The sequence below is a fragment of the Piliocolobus tephrosceles genome, chromosome 20 (assembly GCF_002776525.5).
Source record: "Piliocolobus tephrosceles isolate RC106 chromosome 20, ASM277652v3, whole genome shotgun sequence".
In the NCBI taxonomy this organism is placed as follows: Eukaryota; Metazoa; Chordata; class Mammalia; order Primates; family Cercopithecidae; genus Piliocolobus; species Piliocolobus tephrosceles.
The window spans coordinates 9,888,694-9,910,173 of NC_045453.1; the positions used below are offsets into that span (position 1 = coordinate 9,888,694).

The 21,480-nt window shown below is 40.6% G+C and overlaps 1 protein-coding gene across 5 annotated transcripts in view; it reads right to left on the minus strand.

The window, feature by feature from the left end:
• Positions 1-21,480, minus strand: part of RBL1 (RB transcriptional corepressor like 1) — a 100,867-nt gene that overhangs the window by 34,081 nt on the left and 45,306 nt on the right. For 4 of the 5 annotated variants that reach the window (XM_026455278.1, XM_026455279.1, XM_026455282.1 and 1 more), the window contains 5 exons: positions 14,027-14,164; positions 11,090-11,254; positions 8,565-8,697; positions 3,147-3,413; positions 609-820 (listed from right to left, as the gene is read on the minus strand). In XM_026455278.1, coding sequence (XP_026311063.1) covers positions 609-820; positions 3,147-3,413; positions 8,565-8,697; positions 11,090-11,254; positions 14,027-14,164 — 915 coding nt within the window. The remainder of the gene's footprint in view (positions 1-608; positions 821-3,146; positions 3,414-8,564; positions 8,698-11,089; positions 11,255-14,026; positions 14,165-21,480) is intronic. The other variant, XM_026455280.1, reaches the window with a different exon arrangement.

Sequence of the window (21,480 nt, forward strand, 5' to 3'; positions counted from 1 at the left end):
ACAAATGTTCACAGCAGCATTATTCACAATAGTCAAAAGGTAGAAGCAACCCAAATGCCCATCAACAGATGAATGAATAAACAAAATGTGGTATTAAACAGAAAGTATATTCATATGATGGAATATTTTTTCTTCTGTTCTTTTTTTCCTTTCTTCATACAATGGAATATTATTCAGCCTTGAAAAGGAAGGAAATTCTGGCACAAGCTATATGGATGAACCTAAAAGGCATTATGCTAAGCCAGTCACACACAAAAAAAACAAATACTGTATGATTTCACTCATATGAGGAACCTAGAGTAGTCAAATTCACAGAAACAGAAAGTAGAATAGTAGTTGCCAGAAGCTGGGGAAAGGGAGAAATGGATACAGAATTTCAGAATGAGAAGATGAAAAAGTTCTGGAGATAGATGGTAGTAATACTGAAAAGCTGCACAACAATGTGAATGTATTTAATACCATTGAACTGTACACTTAAAAATGGTTAAAATGGTAAATTTTGTGTTATGTATATTAGAAAAAAAAAAAAGACCAAAGTCTGTCTCTGTTACTCAATCTTTCTTCCACTGATTAAATAAACTCGTTTTAAATGCTGTAAAAACACATACCTTTCTGTAAAATAGTGCTAAGGACCCAGTTCTCTTTGGCCTGCTTATTCCAGTTGAATGTACCTCTTGTGCTTTAGTCAGACTGGTCTGTTTTGGAGAAGCACCAATTAATGAATGAGCAGTAAGTGATACAGGACTCTTGACTTTGGACTCTTGATTTGTATTCATGGAAATAGGTATCAGCTTGATCTCTGCAGCATCATTTGCAACACCTGAATGTATAAGCATTATTAGAAATAATCTGCATATGTTCTAGGAAAGTTGTCAACTATATATATTTTGTCAATTATATATATACATATCTGTGTGTATAAGAAGGCTACAAAATAGTAATTTTTAGGTTATGATTTTTTTTTTTTTTTTTGAGACAGGATCTCCCTTGGTCACTCAGGCTGGAGTGCAGTGGCGCCATCTCAGCTCACTGTGGCCTCGGCCTCCTGGGCTCAAGTGATCCTCTCACCTCAAGTTCCACAAATAGCTGGGACTACAGGTGCAAGCCACTATGCCTGGCTAATTTTTTTTTTTTTTGAGATGGAGTTTTGCTTTGTCACCCAGGCTGGAGTGCAGTGGTGTGATCTCAGCTCACTGCAACCTCTGCCTCCCAGGTTCAATTCTCCTGCCTCAGTCTCCTGAGTAGCTGTAACTACAGGCGCATGCTACCACACCCAGCTAATTTTTAAAATATTTTTAGTAGAGACGGGTTTCACCATGTTAGCCAGAATGTCTTGATCTCCTACCTCGTAATCTACCCTCCTTGGCCTCCCAAAGTGCTGGGATTACAGGCGTGAGCCACCGTGCCCAGCCTGTATTTTTTTAGAGATGGGAGTTTTGCTATGTCACCCAGGTTAGTCTCCAACTCATGAGCTCAAGCCGTCTGCCTGCCCCGGCCTCCCAAAATGCTAGGATTACAGGCATGAGCCACTGCAGCTGGCTTTTTCTTTTTTTTTTGAGATGGCGTCTCACTCTGTCACCCAGGTGGGAGTGCAGTGGCCTGATCTTGGCTCACTGAGACCTCTGCCTCCCAGGTTCAAGCAATTCTACTGCCTCAGCCTCCTGAGTAGCTAGGACTGTAGGCATGCACCACCACACCCGGCTAATGTTTTTTCTGTATTTTTAGTAGAGATGGGGTTTCACCACGTTGGCCAGGCTAGTCTCAAACTCCTGACTTCAAGTGATCCACCTACCTCAGCCTCCCAAAGTGCTGGAATTACAGGCATGAGCCACTGTGTCCGGTATCCCTACCTTTTTTTTTTTTTTTAAAGACAACGTCTTGCTCTGTTGTCCTGGCTGGAGTACAGTTGCGTGATCATGCCTCACCGTAGTCTCAAATTCCCAGGCTCAAGTGATTCTCCTGCCTCAGCCTCACGAGTAGCTGGGACCACAGGCACACATCACCACGCCAGCTAATTTAATTTTTTGTAGAGATAGGATATTGCTATGTTGCCCAGTCTGGGTCTCAAACTCCTGGGCTAAAGTGATCCTCTTGCCTCAGTCTCCCAAAGTGCTGGGATTACAGGTGAAAGCTACCATGCCCTGTAAAAATCTTTATTTTCTAGAAACAAGAATATTTGGTTTTGTTTTCATACTTTAAATTTATTGAAAAAAAAAGCAAATTTTGTTCTCATTTTATATGTGCCTGTGACGCATTTACAGTTTAAATTTATTGGAAAAAAAAGCAATTTTTTAAACATTTTGAGCACTTGAGATGTTGGTCAAAAAACAGAATTTTTGCTCAATACATACATATTGGAAAGCTCAGATAAGAACATTTTAAAAGTAGCTCGGGGAGTTTGAGACCTGGGCAACATGGTAAAACCCCATCTATACCACAAATACAAAAAAATTAGCTGGTAGTGGTGGCACTTGCCTGTGGTCCCAGCTACTCAGGAGGCTGAGGTGGGACGATCACTTGAGCCTGGGAGCAGAGGTTGCAGTGAGATGAGATCGTGCTGCTGTACTCCAACATGGGTGACAGAGTGAGATCCTGTCTCAAAAAATAAAAAAAGAAGAAAAGAAAAAGTAAAACCAGTCTAAACAAACAAAGAGGACAGTAAATTTATAAAATTTGAAAATAAAAAAAAAACTATAGGTTCAAAACAAAAGACAAGGTGGAGCACAGAGGATTTATAGGGCAGTGAAACTACCCTGGAGACACATGTCATTATACATTCTCAAAATCAATAAATTATTCAATACCAAGAGTGAACCCTAATGTAAACTATGGGCTTTGGGTAAATTGTCAATAATGTAGGTCCATCAACTGTAACAAATGTAGCATTCTGGTGTGGAATACTGATAATGGGGGAGGCTTTATATGCCTCTGGTAGGGGAAGAGGGAATATGAGAAATGTCTGTACCTTCCTCTGAATTTTGCTGTGAATCTATAACTGCTCTAAAAAAATCAAATCTATTTAAAAACAAAAAGTATAGGTTCAAGAGAAAATAATGAGTTAGAAAAACCATGTGATCTAATCCACTAAGACATTTCTTAAATTTTTATCTCAGAAAAAATATAAAACAAATGCACTATAACGTTACCATGTGATGGAATCATAACTTTATGTCCTGTTGTTCCTGTTAATGGGGCTGTGGCCATTGTTAGAAGAGTTTGACCAGGTAAAATTGATATATTTTCAGCAGTAATGCTTGAAGAAGGAGCGATTTTCAATTTTGTTCCTTCTGTTATGATCTTGCCCATAAGCATTTCCTTTGGGGGGTCCTCTCCAAAGAGTCTTCTCTTAGCACTCCCTGCGGTAGGAGAACTGTAGCGTTCATGGACAGAAATTGGAGACAATGGTTGCATATCTAAAAAAATAATAATAAATTTAAAACAGAAATGTATTCCAAAATAATATGCTCCCCCAGCATTTTGGCTGTTATTGTTTGCACAAGTGGCAATATGTTCATATCAACACTATCTGCATTTCTTCCTGCAAAAGGTTGAAAGGTAGTAACTGGAACAGAGCACAGACCAGAAGTACATTAGTACCTGATGAGAATCTGACTTGACTCTCCCACTCACACTTCCCTTTTATTTCCTAGTTCCTGCTTTCTCACTTCACTCAACAGATAGTGAGTTGAGATACTTATGCTGGGCACTAGCTAGATATGAATAACATGGCCTTTGCCCTCATGGAATATATAGTCTACTGGGAGAAAGAGGCATGAAATAAGTCACTACGATAAAATGTGAAAACTACAATCACTCATCTTCCTGGTTTCTTGAACCTCTGCCTAAATTAAAGGAGCAAAACATTAAGGATAAAGTAGAGGTTGAGAGGTAGAATGATGTGAGCACTAAATTTTAGTAATAGTCCAATATCTCGCAATCTTACCTAGTAAAGAGCACCTGAGAAGAAGAGAAGCAAAAGCAGTATCAGGAATTTGGGTCACAGTTTTGCCTCTCTGTGCATATTTGCACTCCAAGCAATTTAAGGCAGTAGCTCTGGCTTTCTAATTTAATAGATATGGAATCATCTTCAGTAAATCTATCAGAAGATAAGAGTAAAGATGATGTAAATCTGCTTACCTTGCCTTAATCTGAGGGTTGGCAGTAGTGTGTTGATCAAAAATAAAGGATTATGGATTTTGCCTCTCTTCCTGTGCTATTCTTTCACAGGATCTGCTTTCCATTCCCTCTCTACCAGCTGCATGGCTTTTTCTAGCCCCTTACAACCCTATATCTTTTCTAAATCTTTTCCCACAATTCTTCCCTCAACCAATTATTCCTTACAGGTAGGTCAATAATACGTTTTTAAAGCAAAAGTATTTATTTATGAGAATGGAGTCTCGCTGTCATGCAGGCTGGACTGCAGTGGTGCGATCTCGACCTACTGTGACCTCCACCTCCTGGGTTCAAGCAATTCTCCTGCCTCAGCCTCCCAAGTAGCTGGGACTAGAGGCGTGTGCCACCATGCCTGGCTAATTTTTCTATTTTTAGTAGAGACAGGGTTTCGCCATGTTGGCCAGGCTGGTCTTGAACTCCTGACCTCAGGTGATCTACCTGCCTCAGTTGGGATTACAAGTTTGAGTCACCATGCCCAGTCTTCATTATTTATTTTTACATTCACTAATTAGATAGTCATGTAATCTACTTTCTTTTTCTTTTTTTTGAGAGGGAGTCTTGCTCTGTTGCCCAGGCTGGAGTGCAGTGGCATGATCTCGGCTCACTGCAAGCTCCTCCTCCTGGGTTCACACCATCCTCTTGCCTAAGCCTCCTGAGTAGCTGGGACTACAGGCGGCCACCACCACGCCCAGCTAATTTTTTGTATTTTTAGAAGAGATGGGGTTTCACTGTGTTAGCCAGGATGGTCTCGATCTCCTGACCTCGTGATCTGCCCACCTTGGCCTCCCACAGTGCTGGGATTACAGGCATGAGCCACCGTGCCTGGCCCTGTAATCTATTTTCAAAACATGCTTAAAAGGTATTAAAATGACCCCTAGCGATGATTTAGAAGCTCTCTGTATTAGTGAGGTGACTGGGAAAATAGTTACGGCTTAAAAAAAATCTTTCCATAATTCTTGGGCTTATGAAAGTAGCTTTTACTTCCTGTCTTCAGTAAACAAGTACAAATTTCTTTCTTTCTTTCTTTTTTTTTTTTTTCGGAGACGGAGCCTTGCTGTGTCACCTAGTTTGGAGTGCAGTGGCTGGATCTCAGCTCACTACAAGCTCCATCTCCCAGGTTTATGCAATTCTCCTGCCTCAGCCTCCCGAGTAGCTGGGACTACAGGAGCCCGCCACCTCACCCAGCTAGTTTTTTGTATTTTTTAGTAGAGACGGGGTTTCACCGTGTTAGCCAGGATGGTCTTGATCTCCTAACCTCATGATCCACCCGTCTCGGCCTCCCAAAGTGCTGGGATTACAGGCTTGAGCCACTGCGCCCGGCCAACAAGTGCAAATTTCTATAGTAGTTTCCATTACTCCTTTACAAGAGTTCATGTGAATGCCTTATATCTAAGAAATCCATGCAAGCCCTTGAATCTGACTAGGCATATTCAAAGGTGACATTTCAAGGCAAGACTTGAGTTGAAGCCATAAAGTTAGCTGCAAATCCCTTGAAATGATCTTTTCTTAGCACAGTACTGGAACAGCTATGGTGGATACTCAATAAGAATGTAATGAATATACAAATGAAAAGCGGATCCAAATTTAGAAAGAAACATGACAATCTGTCAAGGTACAGAAAAGATGCTCACTTAGTTACAAATTATATGAGAGGAAGGTGGCAAGCACAGTTTAAACTATTCTTGGTGAGTTTTTAAAAAGGAAATAATTCCCAATATTTTGAAAGTTTTAAATTATAGTATACTGAATATTTTTACTATTTTTTCATTCATCTAAACATTAATAACTGACAGTAAGAAGAGCCTTTTTTTTTTTTTTTAACATTTTGACAAGATTTGTAAAGGTCAAAAAACAATTATAATTATTCCCAATAATTAAAATTACTGATTCACATCTTATGCAATCTTGTTTTTTTTTTTTTTTTTAGAGACAGAGTCTCACTCTGTTGCCCAGGCTGGAGCACAGTGGCACAGTCTCGGCTCACTACAACCTCTGCTCCTGGGTTCAAGCAATTCTCTTGCCTCACTCTCGTCTCGATCTCCCAAGTAGCTGGGACTATAGGGGCACACTGCCATGCTTGGCTAATTTTTTGTATTTTAGTAGGGACCGGTTTCCACTGTGTTGCCCAGGCTGGTCTTGAACTCCTGAGCTCAGGCAATCTGCCTGCCTCAGCTTCCCAAAGTGCTAGGATTACAGGTGTAAGCCACTGCGCCAGGCTTTTTTTTTTTTTGAGATAGTCTTGCTCTGTACTCAGGTTGGAGTACAGTGGCACCATCACTGCTCACTGCAAATTCCATCCCCTGGGTTCAAGCAATTCTCCTGCCTTAGCCACCTGAGCAGTTGGGATTACATGTGTGTACCACCATGCCTGGCTAATTTTTGTATTTTTAGTAGAGACGGGGTTTCACCATTTAGCCAGGCTAGTCTCGAACTCCTGACCTCAGATGATCCACCTGCCTCGGCCTCCCAAAGTGCTGGGATTACAGGCGTGAGCCACTATGCCTGACCTTATGCCCTTACGCAATCTTTTTTTTTTTTTGGGATGGAGTCTCACTTTGTCACCCAGGCTGGAGGGCAATGGTGTGATCTCAGCTCACTGCAACCTCCGCCTCCCAGGTTCAAGTGATTCTCTGCCCCAGCCTCCCGAATAGCTGGGATTACAGGCACCTGCCAACCATGCCCGGCTAATTTTTGTATTTTTAGTAGAGATGCGGTTTCTCCATCTTGGCCAGGCTGGTCTTGAACTACTGACCTCATGATCCACCTGCCTCGGCCTCCCAAAGTGCTGGGATTACAGGTGTGAGCCACTGTGCCCGGCTTTTTTTTTTTTTTTTGAGACAGAGTCTTGCTCCATCCCCCAGGTTGGGGTCCAGTGGTGCGATCTTGGCTCACTGCAGCCTCCTGGGTTCAAGTGATTCTCCTGCCTCAGCCTCCTGAGTAGCTGGGATTACAGGCGCCTGCCACCACATCCAGCTAATTTTTGTGTTTTTGGTAGAGACGGGGTTACACCATGTTGGCCAGGCTGATCTCGAACTCCTGACCTCAGGTGATCTGCCCGCCTCGGCCTCACAAAGTGCTGGGATTACAGGTGTGAGCCACTGCGCCTGGCCTGCAGTCATTTTTATGATCCTGCATTTTATATAAAGCAAAGACTGCAGACAGACAGACAGACAGACAAACACACATACACAATCACACAGAGTCCAAAAATGGATGTACCACATACTATGTAACCTGAATACTTGTTCATCTAAGATTTGTTAATGGATACTATGTGGTCAGGAGATTTTAACTGATTTTTTAAAATCCAAGAACTATATAATCCACAAGATGCACACATTAGCCCGCTACATCACAAAAGAAAATAAGGAAGAATGAACTAAAATATTTCCATTGGTGAGTTTCAAAATGAACTATTTTAAGAGTATAAATAACTAGTTTATTAGATGAACTTAAGCATTCCAAAGATAATACAAATTTTATTTTGCTTTCAATGTTTTTCTACAGAGACATACGTAGGCAAAAGAAGAATATCAACTTGTGAAATTTGGAAAAGTAGGTATTTAGCTTAGTGATATGATTTGGCTGCATCCCCACCCAAATCTCATCTTGATTGTTGTTCCCATAATTCCGTGTCATGGGAGGGACCAGGTGGGAGGTCACTGAATCATGGGGGTGGGTCTTTCCCATGCTGTTCTCCTGATAGTGAATAAGTCTCACAAGATCTGATGGTTTTATCAAGGGGAGTTCCCCTGCACAAGCTCTCTTGCCTGCCGCCATGTAAGAGGTGCCTTTGCTCTTCCTTTGCCTTCTACCATGATTGTGAGGTCTCCCCAGTCATGTGGAACTGTGAGTAAATCAAACCTCTTTCCTTTATAAATTACCTAGCTTTGGGTATGTCTTTATTAGCAGCATGAGAACAGACTAATACACTTATCTTTTTTTTTCCCTTTCTTCTTTTTCTTTTTTTTGGGACATGAGAGAGGTCTCACTATTTTGCCCAGGCTGGGTTCAAACACAATCCTCAACCCTCCTGCCTCAGCCTCCTGAGTAGCTAGGACTACAGAAAGATGCCATCATGCCTGACTGAGCTTATTTAAACAGTTCTCCATTAGCATTCAGGAAAGATTACATACATTTATTAAATAAATTATATTTAAAATTATATTAATATAGTATACACTATAGTATATAATATATATATTATAGTATATAATGTAGTGTACAATGAGCTACACAGGGGTGCTGGCACAAGCATCAAGCTCCTTTTTGAATCCTGCTGAAAAAATTAGATTTCATAATAATATACTCACAAGACTTAAAATTTTCTCTGAAAAAAAAACCAAATACCCTTTGTAACTTTTTCATTCCTTTACCAATGTTGAACCTACCCCTTCGAAGACTCCCACTGTCAGTTCGAACTTCCTTGACTCTTGGGTGCATTAGAGGAGACATTGGCATCATGGGAAGATGTCCCTGTACATTTCCTCCATTTCCTGTTTCAAAGTTATTTGGGAATATAACCTGTAGAAAACAAAAACCCTTGGGTTTACATATAGATAAACTTGCTGATTAAAACTTATTAAAATGTTTTCTTTTCTTTTCTTTTTTTGAGATAAAGTCTCACTCTGTTGCCCAGGTTGGAGTGCAGTGGCACGATTTTGGCTCATGGCAACCTCCATCTCTCGGATTCAAGTAATTCTCCTGCCTCAGCTTCCTGAGTAGCTAGGACTACAGGTGCATGCCATCACACCCGGCTAATTTTTGTATTTTTAGTAGAGACGAGGTTTCACCACGTTGGCCAGGCTGATCTCAAACTCCTGACCTCAGATGGTCCACCCACCTCAGCCCCCCAAAGTGCTGGGATTACAGGCGCGAGTCACTGTGCCTGGCCGAAAAAGTGTTTTCTTAACTTCTATTTTTTACTATTTTATTTCTCTTTCTCACTTCTTCACAAAATACAACTTGGATAAAGTGCTCAATTCTTAATGTTAACAGACTTATGGAAAGAGTTCATTTCATTTAACCTTATAATTTATATGGGTAAGTTACCAACCACAAGAACTAAACCTATGAGGTAGGCAGTATCATTCTCCATTTAGGGATGAGAAAATTGAGGATATGAATGTGAAATTTGCCCAAGATCATACGACTAGTAAGTTATAAGAGCAATGGCTTCAATACTAATCCTTCTTCGAGTTCACAGCTTTTTTGAACTTGAAGGAGTTTGAAGTTCTTCAATGGAAATAAGTGATGAACACTGAAGGGTGGCCCAGTAAGTTACTGTCTGCTGCAAAAGACCAAAGCATGGAAGAGAGATTTCAAGAAACCATCTTCTTTTCAATTCCTTCTGGCCGTGGACAGTTCTAGAAGTTTGGGATTAGGGAAAAATTCAAGAAGACTAATGAAGTACATAAGGAGACAAAACAAAGAAGAATCAAAAGACAGGAGTTACGAAAGAATAACGGAAGTAGAGAAAAAAACACAATACCTCAATTTCTCACATGATACTATTAAAAATGTAATTTGTGCACAACTCTGGGCACACATTTTTAATTTTTATTTATTTATTCATTTAATTTTTTTTGAGACAGAGTCTTGCTCTGTTGTCCAGGCTGGAGTGCAACAGCACCATCTCAGCTCACTGCAACCTCCGCCTCCCGGGTTCAAGCAATTCTCCTGCCTCAGCCTCCCAAGTAGCTGGGATTATAGGTGTGTGCCACCATGCCAGGCTAATTTTTTTGTATTTTTAGTAGAGACGGGGTTTCACCATGTTGGCCAGCCGGCCAACCTGGTCTCGAACTCCTGACCTCAGGCAATCCACCCGCCTTGGCCTCCCAAAGTGCTGGGATTACAGTCATGAGCCACTGTGGCCGGCCTCTGTTTTTTATTTTTTAATTCTAAATGCCACTAATGAAAAGTGTTCAATCTTTACACAGACATTTGAAAAATTTTAAATAAGTTTAACGGTTTCCTAGACATGATACCAAAAAGCACAAGCAAAAGAAAAAAATATCTGAATTGGACACCATCAAAATTAAAAATTTTTGCATTTCAAAGACACCATCAAGAAAGTGAAAAGACAGGCCAGGCGCAGTGGCTCATACCTGTAATCCCAGCACTTTGGGAGACTATCCTGGCTAACACGGTGAAACCCCTTCTCTACTAAAAATACAAAGAAATTAGCAGGGCGTGGTTGTGGGTGCCTATAGTCCCAGTTACTCGGGAGGCTGAGGCAGAGAATTGCTTGAACCGGGAGGCAGACATTGCAGTGAGTCAAGATTGCGCCACTGCACTCCAGCCTGGGTGACAGAGCAAGACTCCGTCTCAAAAAAAGAAAAGTAGAAAGAAAAAAAAATTAGCCGGGTGTGGGTGTGGTGGTATGTGCCTGTGGTCTCAGCTACTTGAGAGGCAGAAGGGCCGTTTGGCCTGAGGAAGTTGAGGGTGCAGTCAGTGTGGCACGTTTGCAACACTGCACACCAGCCTGGGCAACAGAGGGAAACCCCACCTTAAAAAAAAAGAGGAAATGAAATACTGGTACATTCTACAACATGGATGAACCTTAAAAACATTATGCTAAGCGACAGACAACCAGTCAAAAGGAACTACATTTTTATGATTCCATTTATATGAAATGTCTAGAATAGGCAAATTTATGGAGACAGAAAGTAGATTAGCAGTTACTTAGAGCTAGGGAGAAGATATGGGGGTAGGGAAGTGATAGCTAAAGGATGTATGTTTCTTTTTGAAGTGATGAATATATTCTAAAATTGTGGTTATGGCTGCACATATCTATTTATATACTAAAACCACTGAATTGTACACTTAAAATGGGTGAACTGTATGGCATAGGAATTATCTCTCAATAAAGCTGTTTTTTTTTAATGATAGGATTATCAGCCTTGCCCAGACTCACTTCTTCACAGGTAGGAACTTTGTTTGCAGAAACCTGGAGAGCCTCCCACAGTGCAGAATCGTGACTCCATGCTAAACTCTCCAAAATCTGTTCTTCAATGCTGTTCAGGTGTTTCACCATGTCCCTTGAGAGCCCTTCTTCTGAGCGGATCACCACCTCAATAACCTGCAGAGGAGAAAGGTGAGAAGGCAATGTGGTTTCAAGCAGTCAGTTCTAGTCTGGACTTGCATGTAGGACTAGCTGTGGCTTTCTTCTTCTTTTTGAGACAGAGTTTCCCTCTGTTGCCCAGGCTGGAGAGCAGTGTTGCGATCTTGGCTAACTGCAACCTCTGCCTCAGGGGTTCAAGTGATTCTCCTGCCTCAGCCTCCCGAGTAGCTGGGATTACAGGCACCTACCACCACACCTGGCAAATTTTTGTAGTTTTTAGTAGAGCTGAGGTTTCACCATGTTGGCGAGGCTGGTCTAGAACTCCTGACCTCAGGTGATCTGCCCGCCTAGGCCTCCCGAGTAGCTGGGATTACAGGTGTGAGCCACTGCACCTGGCCACTGTGGCCTTATTCTGTGGCACAGAACCAAAATCATCTTTGAACCATAATTCTATGGCTTACTAACATCTTCTAATTTATAAAGGAGCTTTTAAGTTCTTTAAAATATGTTCACATACATTTCTGTTTTTCACGTTTTATTTTATAAATGACAACCTGAGGCAATGATAGGTGAAAACTGGTCAACAGCCCAACAGTGGGAGAAGTCAGGTGTTAGGTTCCTAACCTAAGTCTAGTTCTATTTTAAATGTATTGTTCCTTTCCAGACTATTTTTTCTGCTAACTCAGAATAACAGAATGAATGACAGAAAGAATAACAGAAAGTAGATTTTGCTTATATACTCTTATAAAGTGACTTTGCTTATATATACTATAATTCTATTTTAATAAGGGAAGTATCCAGAATAAAGTTTATATACACAAAATACTAATAGGAGTAATAATTAGATTATAATGTATGACTTTAATATTCACATTTATTTATTTATTTATTTTGAGACGGAGTCTTGCTCTGTTGCCCAGGCTGGAGTGCAATGGCACCATCTCGGCTCACTGCAATCTCTGCCTCCCAGGTTCAAGCGATTCTCCTGCCTCAGCCTCCCAGGTAGCTGGGACTATAGGCACGTGCCACGATGCCCGGCTAATTTTTTGTATTTTTAGTAGAGATGGGGTTTTGCCATATTAGCCAGGATGGTCTCAATCTCCTGATCTCATGATCTGCCCGCCTCAGCCTCCCAAAGTGCTGGGATTATTGGCGTGAGCCATTGCACCTGGCCCACATTTATGTTTATGATTTTCTTCAATCAGTACATATCATTTATGTCGTTTAAAAAAACAAAGGAGGGCGACACAGTGACTCATGCCTGTAATCCCAGCACCTTGGGAGCCTACAGTGAGAGGACTGCTTGAGCCCAGGAGTTCGAGACCAGCCTGGGCAACATAGTGAAACCGAGTCTCTATATAAAAAAAAAAAAGGCATTTAGCTTCTTGAATAAAATAAGGATGTTACAAATAAAAACAAATTACTATGAGGTTGTTGACAAAACTAAACTTTTTCCTAACGGCAAAAGTTGAATATATACATTAACATTAAAGTAAGTGTATAGTAGAATCACTTCTCCCTAAGAAACCTAAAAATACTTTAATCACACTCAATAATTCACAGAGATAAGCTTTCCAATGACCTGCATTTTCTACAACTTTAATTCAGGCATGCTGTAGGTATAAAAATTTAACTCTTCAAACCAATTTTTCTATCACCAGTAGAAAAGTAGCCTAGATGACTAAATACTAACTAAATCATGCCAAGAAGCATAACAGTAGTCTTAAATTTTGATACTATGTAACATTAAACGTTATTGACTGTGATGACTAAATGTTATTGAGGGTGATGATGTAGTTCAATAGCTATGACCTCTGTTTTATTTTGAAAAGATTAATAAAAATAGTTGTAGCAAGAAAAATAAAGGTAAGTAAGATTCATTCACACTGAATTAGCTCAAACTTGCGGAAGAAGCATAATCTATTATTATAGCTTTATTAGTTAGACCATCACCAAAATCAATTTTAGGTCTTTTTTCCTCTTGGTAGAAAGTGCTTTTTGTTCTTCACCATGCATTTGTTTAACAGGATTATAATTTTCATTCATAAATAGGGAAAATACGAAGTTAAGTACTAGTTCCAGGTCTTATTTTCAAGTCCGTGATAACAAAGGAACTGAAGGTATAAGACTGACTTAATTAACTGATACTCTCACCTTCTCTCTCTCTCTTTTTTTTGTTTGAAACAAGGTCTTGCTTACGTGCTCAGGCTGGAGTGTGGTGGCACAATCATAGCTCACTGTAACCTCAAACTCCTGGACTCAAGCCATCCTCCAGCCTCAGTTTTCCTAAGTGCTGGGATTATAGGTGTGAGCCATTGTATGCTCAACTGTCTCTTGTGTTCCTGGTTTCACCCAAAAGGAATATATATTACCTTTTTTTTTTCTTGAGACAGAATTTTGCTCTTGTCATTTAGGCTGGAGTGCAAACCTCCACCTCCCAGGTTCAAGCAATTCTCCTGCCTCAGCCTCCCGAGCAGCTGAGATTACAGGTGCTTGCCACCATGCCTGGCTACTTTTTTTTGGTATTTTTAGTAGAGACGGAGTTTCACCATGTTGGCCAGGCTGGTCTCGAACTCCTAACCTCAGGTGATCTTCCCACCTTGGCCTTCCAAAGTGCTGGGATTACAGGCATGAGCCACTGTGCCCAGCCAGGAATATATATTTTCAGAACACATCTGGAAACATTTTCCAGATATCACAACAGTGTTTTTCTTCAGCACTAAGATAAATACAATGTTTCTATGAGAAACATTGTTTTCATCTCATAACAGAACTTTGTTTTCATCTCACCTTATAAAAGTAAAATGGTTGCAAGTTGAGAACTTCAATAATCCAAGGAAAAGTACGAGGTGAGCTATAGGCAAAGAGCACAATTTCCAAACAACAAGCCATCAAGGAATGATGAAATATATCTTGCTCTAAAAGAACCTGGGGGAAGAGAAAGACCACAGTTTAATATTTTTCAGCAATTTCAGTCTTTGCCATTGTACAAATAAAACAATAGAAACAAGAAAAAATAACATGCAAATTATAGTATACTAGATTACTGGAGATACAAATTTGAGTTCTCAAACTGGTAGTTTTCCTGTAATACCTAATCTTGCTCAGTGGTAGGTAATAAATTTAAATAAGGTGTACATAACAATCTGCTTTGAAATCTAAACAAATAATATGTCAGTATTCCCATCAACAGAAAAGCATTAGAATTCGTTGTTTTTTTCTTAATGACACTTAATTGTTTTGTCAACATAAGGATTTATTTATCAAAACAGAAATGAAAGGTAATATGCCACAGTTTAGACAAAAATGTTTAGAAAAAGAAATATTTCACTGAGAAAATAATAGTCCTACTTAACATTACATTTAATGTAAGTTTTCAGTTTTAAAAACGGTGTTTGTTGCCTTCTTTCTTTCAAATATCACCCCAGATTGGCTGAGCGTGGTGGCTCACCCCTGTAATCTCAGCACTTTGGGAGGCCAAGGCAGGTGGATTACTTCAGGTCAGGAGTTCAAGACCAGCTTGGCCATCATGGTGAAACCCCGTCTCTACTAAAAATACAAAAATTAGCTGGGTGTGGTGGCGCATGCCTGTAATCCCAGTTACTCCGGAGGCTGAGGCAGTGGAATCACTTAAACCTGGGAGGCAGAGGTTGCAGTGAGCCGAGATCACGCCACCGCACTCCAGACTGGGTAACAGAGCGAGGCTCAGTCTCAGAAAAAAACAAAAAGCAAAAACAAAAAAACCAAATATCACCCCAAATCAAGAGGATAAAAAAAAGAAACTCCATCATCAGTTAAACTTGGAGTCGTCTGTAACTGTAAACCACAATATATGAAGGATGACAAATTACTCAGCAGAAGGGATGATGGTCAAGCCTAAGGACCTGCAGCGAGACATTTAAAACAAATGAATCTGCTCTAAAAGACATAACAACTGAGGACACAGGCAGAATGGGAAGTAGGGGTGAAGCACTGGGTGGGTGATCTGAAAGCCTTAGGATCCTCAGGTCCCCACACAACCCCCACTTTATGGGATCAGATGACAGACCTTTATTCTGTCTCCACAGGAATCTACAGGATTATTCTCCAGAGAAACTGAACTGAAGACTCAGAGGTAGAGAATATCAGGCACAGAAAAGATTAAGGTTTTAGTCTTTAGAGACTCTGCAGACTGAACCATAAGACCAAATTTCCCTTCCATCTTCTGATCCACAACACCAGCAGCCAGGCAAGATGTTTACAGATATGTCTCTGGAGAAACTGAGATGTTCCAGAAAAGTTTTATGGGCACCAGCAGATGAGATTCTCTAACACTATGTGATCATCTGAGGTCAATGGACTTTTTATTTCCATTCTTGAAATAAAAGAGCTTTGAAACAAACTTTTACTGCCTCACTCACACAGCTTTGAACACAACTTTTTGTGTCTCATTCAAATTTAAGTGGACAACCAAGAATTATCCGACATTTGAGGAAAACCTCTTAACTGAAAAACATAGGCCAAAACAAACAGAAAAGCAAGGTGCAGCAGCATGCACCTGTAGTCCCAGCTACTTGGGAAGCTGAGGCAGGAGGATCACTTGAACCCAGCAGTTGACACTAGCCTGAGCAACATAGCAAGACACCATCGTACTAGAAAAATAAAAATAAAAATAAAAATAAAAGCCAGGTGCAGTGGCTCACGCCTGTAACCCCAGCACTTTGAAAAGCCGAGGCGGGTGGATTAGCTGAGGTCAGGAGTTCGAGACCAGCTTGGCCAACATGGTAAAACCCCATCTCTACCAAAAAATACAAAAATTTGCTGGGCGTGGTGGCATATGCCTATAATCCCAGCTACTCAAGAGGCTGAGGCAGAAGAATCGTTTGAATCTGGGAGGTGAAGCTTGCAGTGAGCCGAGATCGCGCTACTGCACTCCAGCCAGGGCGACAGAGCGAGACTCTGTCCCCCTCCCCACCCCCAAAAAATTAAAGATCTGCCATCTGCAAACGCAGATTTTCGTGAAAACCCTTACAGGGAAGACCATCACCCTTGAGGCTGAACCCTTGAATACAACAGAAAATTTAAAGGCCAATATCCAGGATAAGGAAGGAATTCCTCCTGATCAGCAAAGACTGATCTTTGCTGGCAAGCAACTGGAAGATGTCTGACTACAACATTCAAAAGGAGTCTACTCTTCATCTTGTGTTGAGACTTCGTGGTGGTGCTAAGAAAAGGAAGAAGTCTTACACCACTCCCAAGAAGAATAAGCACAAGAGAAAGAAGGTTAAGCTGGCTATCCTGAAATATTATAAGGTAGATGAGAATGGCAAAATAAGTTGCTTTCGTCGAGAGTGCCCTTCTGATGAATGCGGTGCTGGAGTGTTTATGGCAAGTCACTTTGACAGACATTATTGTGGCAAATGTCTGACTTACTGCTTCAACAAACCAGATATCAAGTAACTGTGGATGAGTTAATAAAAAACATAAACTAACATTTTTTAAAAATTAAAAATATTTTTTAAAAAGAGAGAAAAAAGGCTGGACACAGTGGCTCACACCTGTAATCCCAGCACTTTGGGAGGCTGAGGTGGGTGGATCACCTGAGGTCAGGAGTTGGAGACCAGCCTGACCAACATAGAGAAACCCTGTCTCTACTAAAAATACAAAAGTAGCCAGGTGTGGTGGCGCATCCCTGTAATCCCAGCTGCTCAGGAGGCTGAAGCAGGAGAATCGCTGGAACCCGGGAGGCGGAGGTTGTGGTAAGCCAAGATCGTACCATTGCACTCCAGCCTGGGCAACAAGAGTGAAACTCTGTCTCAAAGAAAGAAAAAAAAAAAAGAAAAAAGAAAGAGAGAAAAATGGAGAAAAATGCAGGAGAAACAGAGGTGAAGCAGTTAAGAAAACTTCAAATAAATCTAAATTAGTAACTTTAGAGAACATGAAAGAGAAATGAAAATACAGTTGAAATCAAAAGTTCATTGGGACGAGATGAAAAGTTAAGTAAATATCTTTAAAAGTAGAATAAAAGAGATAAATAAATGGAAAACAAGAGAAGAAATTAAGAAGGTCAATTCAGAAGGTCCATCATCTGAAAAATAAAAGTTCCAGAAAGATAAATCAGTGGGCTATAATATATCATCTAATAAATAACACAATAAAACGACCAAAACTGCAAGGCATAAATTTCTAGACTAAACGGGCAACTGTCGGAATGACAAATACATGAATGAAAAAAACACAGTCAGATACATTTTAACAAATTTAAGAACATCAGTGATAAAAGATACTCAAAGATTCCAGAAAAAAAAAAAACAGGTCACATACTACTAAGTAAGAATGAGAATGTCACTTGACTTCTCATTAGTAACAGTGGAATCTATAATAGAAAATAATGCAACAGTGCCTTCAAACTCATAAAGGAAAATGATTGTCAATCTAAAATTATTTTCTTTTTTTAAGTTAATTTTTTGTTTTTAGGGATAGGGTCTTGTTATGTTGCCTAGGTTGGAGTACAGTAGCTATTCACAGTATAATCATCCTACACAGTGTACATACAGTACACAGTATACTACAACCTCAAACTCCTGGGCTCAAGCAATCCTCTTGTCTCAGCCTCCCACCAATCTTTTTTTCTTTTTTTGTCTGAGATGGGGTGTTGCTCTTGTTGCCCAGGCTGGAGTGCAATGGTGTGATCTCGGCTCACTGCAACCTCTGTCTCCTGGGTTCAAACGATCCTGCCTCAGCCTCTCCCAAGTAGCTGGGATTACAGGCATGTGCCACCACGCCTAGTTAATTTTGTATTTTTCAGTAGAGACAGGGTTTCACCATGTTGGTCAGGCTGGTCTAGAACTTCTGACCTTAGGTGATCCACCTGCCTTGGCCTCCCAAAGTGTTGGGATTACAGGGGTGAGCCATGGCACCCGGCCTCTCCCACCAATCTTGAATTCTGTACATAGACAACTATCAATCAATTATGAGTCTAAAATAAAGGTACTTATGCAAAATCTTTAAAAGGGACTTTAAGTGAGGTAAGGTTTCTATACTTTACTTAAATTGGTTAAATGGCTATACAAAACATCTGTATAAAAAAAAAGCTTTATAAGGCTCTAAAAAATGTTCAACTTACCCACAGGAAGGGAGGAAAAAGAAAACAAAACAAAAAAAAAAAGAGTGAGAACAAACAGAAAACAAAAATAAAATGGCAGACTTAAGCGCTAACATAACAATTACTAAATGTAAGTCATCTAAATTTACTAATTAAATGACAGAGATTAGCAAAGATTAGGAAAAAAAAATGACCCAACTATATACTGACTATAAGAAATTCACTTCAAAGATCACTTGAAAAAGGATGAAAAAAATATGCCACGCAAACATTAATGAAAAGAAGGCAGGAGTGGTTGTGCATAAACATCAGGTAGATTTCAGAGCAAAGAAAATTACCACGGACAGAGAGGAACATTTTATTTATTTATTTTATTTTTAATTTCTTTTTTTTTTGAGATGGAGTCTCGCTGTGTTGCCCAGGCTGGAGTGCAGTGGCACAATCTTGGCTCACCACAACCTCCGCTTCCCAGGTTCAAGCGATTCTCCTGTCTCAGCCTCCCAAGTAGCTGGGATTACAGGTGCATGCCACTATGCCTGGCTAATTTTTGTATTTTTAGTAGAGACGGGGTTTCACTATGTTGGCCAGGCTGGTCTCGAACTCCTGACTTTGTGACCTACCCAGCTTGGCCTCCCAAAGTGCTGGGATTACCAGCGTGAGTCACCGTGCCCAGCCTTATTTATTTATTTATTTTGAGATGCAGTCTTGCTCTGTCTTCCAGGCGGGAGTGCAGTGGTGTGATCTCAGCTCACTGCAACCTCTGCCTCCCGGGCTCAAGTGATTCTCCTGCTCCAGCCTCCCAAGTAGCTGGAATTGCAGGCACCTGCCACCATGCCTGGCTAATTTTTGTATTTTTATTTATTTGTTTTTTTGAGATGGAGTCTCACTCTGTTGCACAAGGTGGAGTGCAGTGGTGCGATCTTGGCTCACTGCAGCCTCCACCTCCTGAGTTCAAGCAGTTCTCCTGTCTCAAACTCCTGAGTAGCCGGGACTATGGGTACTCACCACCACCCCTGGCTAATTTTTGTATTTTTAGTTGAGACGGGGTTTTGCCATGTTGGTCAGGCTGGTTTCGAACTCCTGACCTCAGGTGATCCACCTGCCTCGGTTTCCTAAAGTGCTGGGATTAGAGATGTAAGCCACCATGCTCAGCCTTTTATATTTTTAATAGAGACCGTGTTTCGCCATGTTGGCCAGGCTGGTCTCAAACTACTGACCTCAGGTGATCCACCTGCCTCAGTCTCCCAAAGTGCTGGGATTACAGGCGTGAGCCACTGCGCCTGGCCAGGGAGTAACATTTTATAATGATTACAGAGTTAATTCATTAAGAAGGCAGACAGCAATCTTAAATGTGTAAGCATCAAACAGCAGAGCTTCAAAATATGTGGAGAAAAGCTGACAGACTTGAAAGAAACAGACAAATCTACAATCATACATGAATACTTCAACATCCTCTATCAACAACTGATATAACAACTAGACTGGAAATCATGAAGAATATAAAATAACAACATCAACCAACAAGATAAAATTGACATTTACAGAATACTCCATCCGAACATAGCAGAATACAGCAGATCCTTGAATAACATCATTTCGCTCAACATCATTTTGTTATAACAATGAAAAATAATGGATTCCCAGCTGGGGCCACTGTATGAAATTTGCACATTCTCCTACATCTGCATGAATTCTCGCTGGGTACTCTGGTTTCTTCTTACATTCAAAAGATATGTACATTAGCTTAACTGGCGTATCTAAATTGTGACAGTGTAAGTGTGGGTGTGGGTGTGTCCTATGATGAAATGGTGTCCTGACTAGGGTTGGGTCCCGCCTTTCATCTTGAGCTGCTGAGGTAGGCTCTAGTCACTCATGAACCTGAACAGGAATAACTGGATAAGTAATAATCTTCCTTATTTTTATTACTCTTTCTCTTATTTATTTCAATGTTTAACATTGTAAGTGTTTTGTCTTTATTTAGAAGTTTGGTGATGTTTTTGTGACTAGATATATGCTAAAGGAACTTAAACTCTTGCTTATATCAGTTAGCCTATGGTAAAATTGGTTTCATTGTATGTTGTTTTTGCTTAAGGTCACTGTTTCCAAGAACCCACTGACAAGGTTAAATGTGAGGATTTACATTCTTTTCAAGTGGCCACAGAACATTCACCATGATAAACCACATCCTGGGCTACAAAATAACTAAAACAAATTGCAAAGAATTGAATTCATACAGAGTATGTAGAAGTGGGAAACAGTAATGGCTGAGATGAGTAAGTGTAACTAACTATAAAGGGGTAGCAGGAAGGAGATCTTTAACAGTTCAGTATCTTTATTTTGGTGATGGTTACATAATCTATGCACATGATGCAATTTTACACACACACACACACACACACACACACACACACACTGTTATAATGTCAGTTCCCCAGTTCTGATACTGCAGTATATAAAACTGTAACCATGTTTTGTGTGGGACTTCTCTGTACTACTTTTGCAACTTTCTGTGAATCTGTAATTATTTCAAAATAATAAGTTGGCCAGGTGCAGTGGCTCACACCTGTAATCCCAGCACTTTGGGAGGCTGAGGCAGGTAGATCACGAGGTCAGGAGTTCAAGACCAGCCTGGCCAAGATGGTGAAACCCTGTCTCTACTAAAAATACAAAAAAATTAGCCGAGTGTGGTGGTGGGTGCCTGTAATCTTGCCTGGAATCTTGGGATTCCAGCTAGTCGGGAGGCTGTGGCAGAGAACTGCTTGAAATCAGGAGGCGGAGGTTACAGTGAGCTGAGATTGTGCTACTGCACTCCAGCCTGTGCGACAGAGCGAGACTACATATCAAAATAAATAAATAAATAAATAAATAAATAAATAAATAAATAAATAAAAATTAAAAAATTAAAATAAATAAAGTTAAAAAATTTACTTCTTTCAGCTAGGTGAGGTGGCTGTAATTCTAGCACTTTGGGAGGCTGAGGTGGGCAGATCACTTGAGGTCAGGAGTTCAAGACCAGCCTGGCCAACATGGTAAAACCCTGTCTTTACTAAAAATACAAAAATTAGCCAGGTGTGGTGGTGGGTGCCTGTAACCCCAGCTACTCGGGAGGCTGAGGCATGCGAATCGCTTGAACCCAGGAGATGGAGGTTGCAGTGAGCCG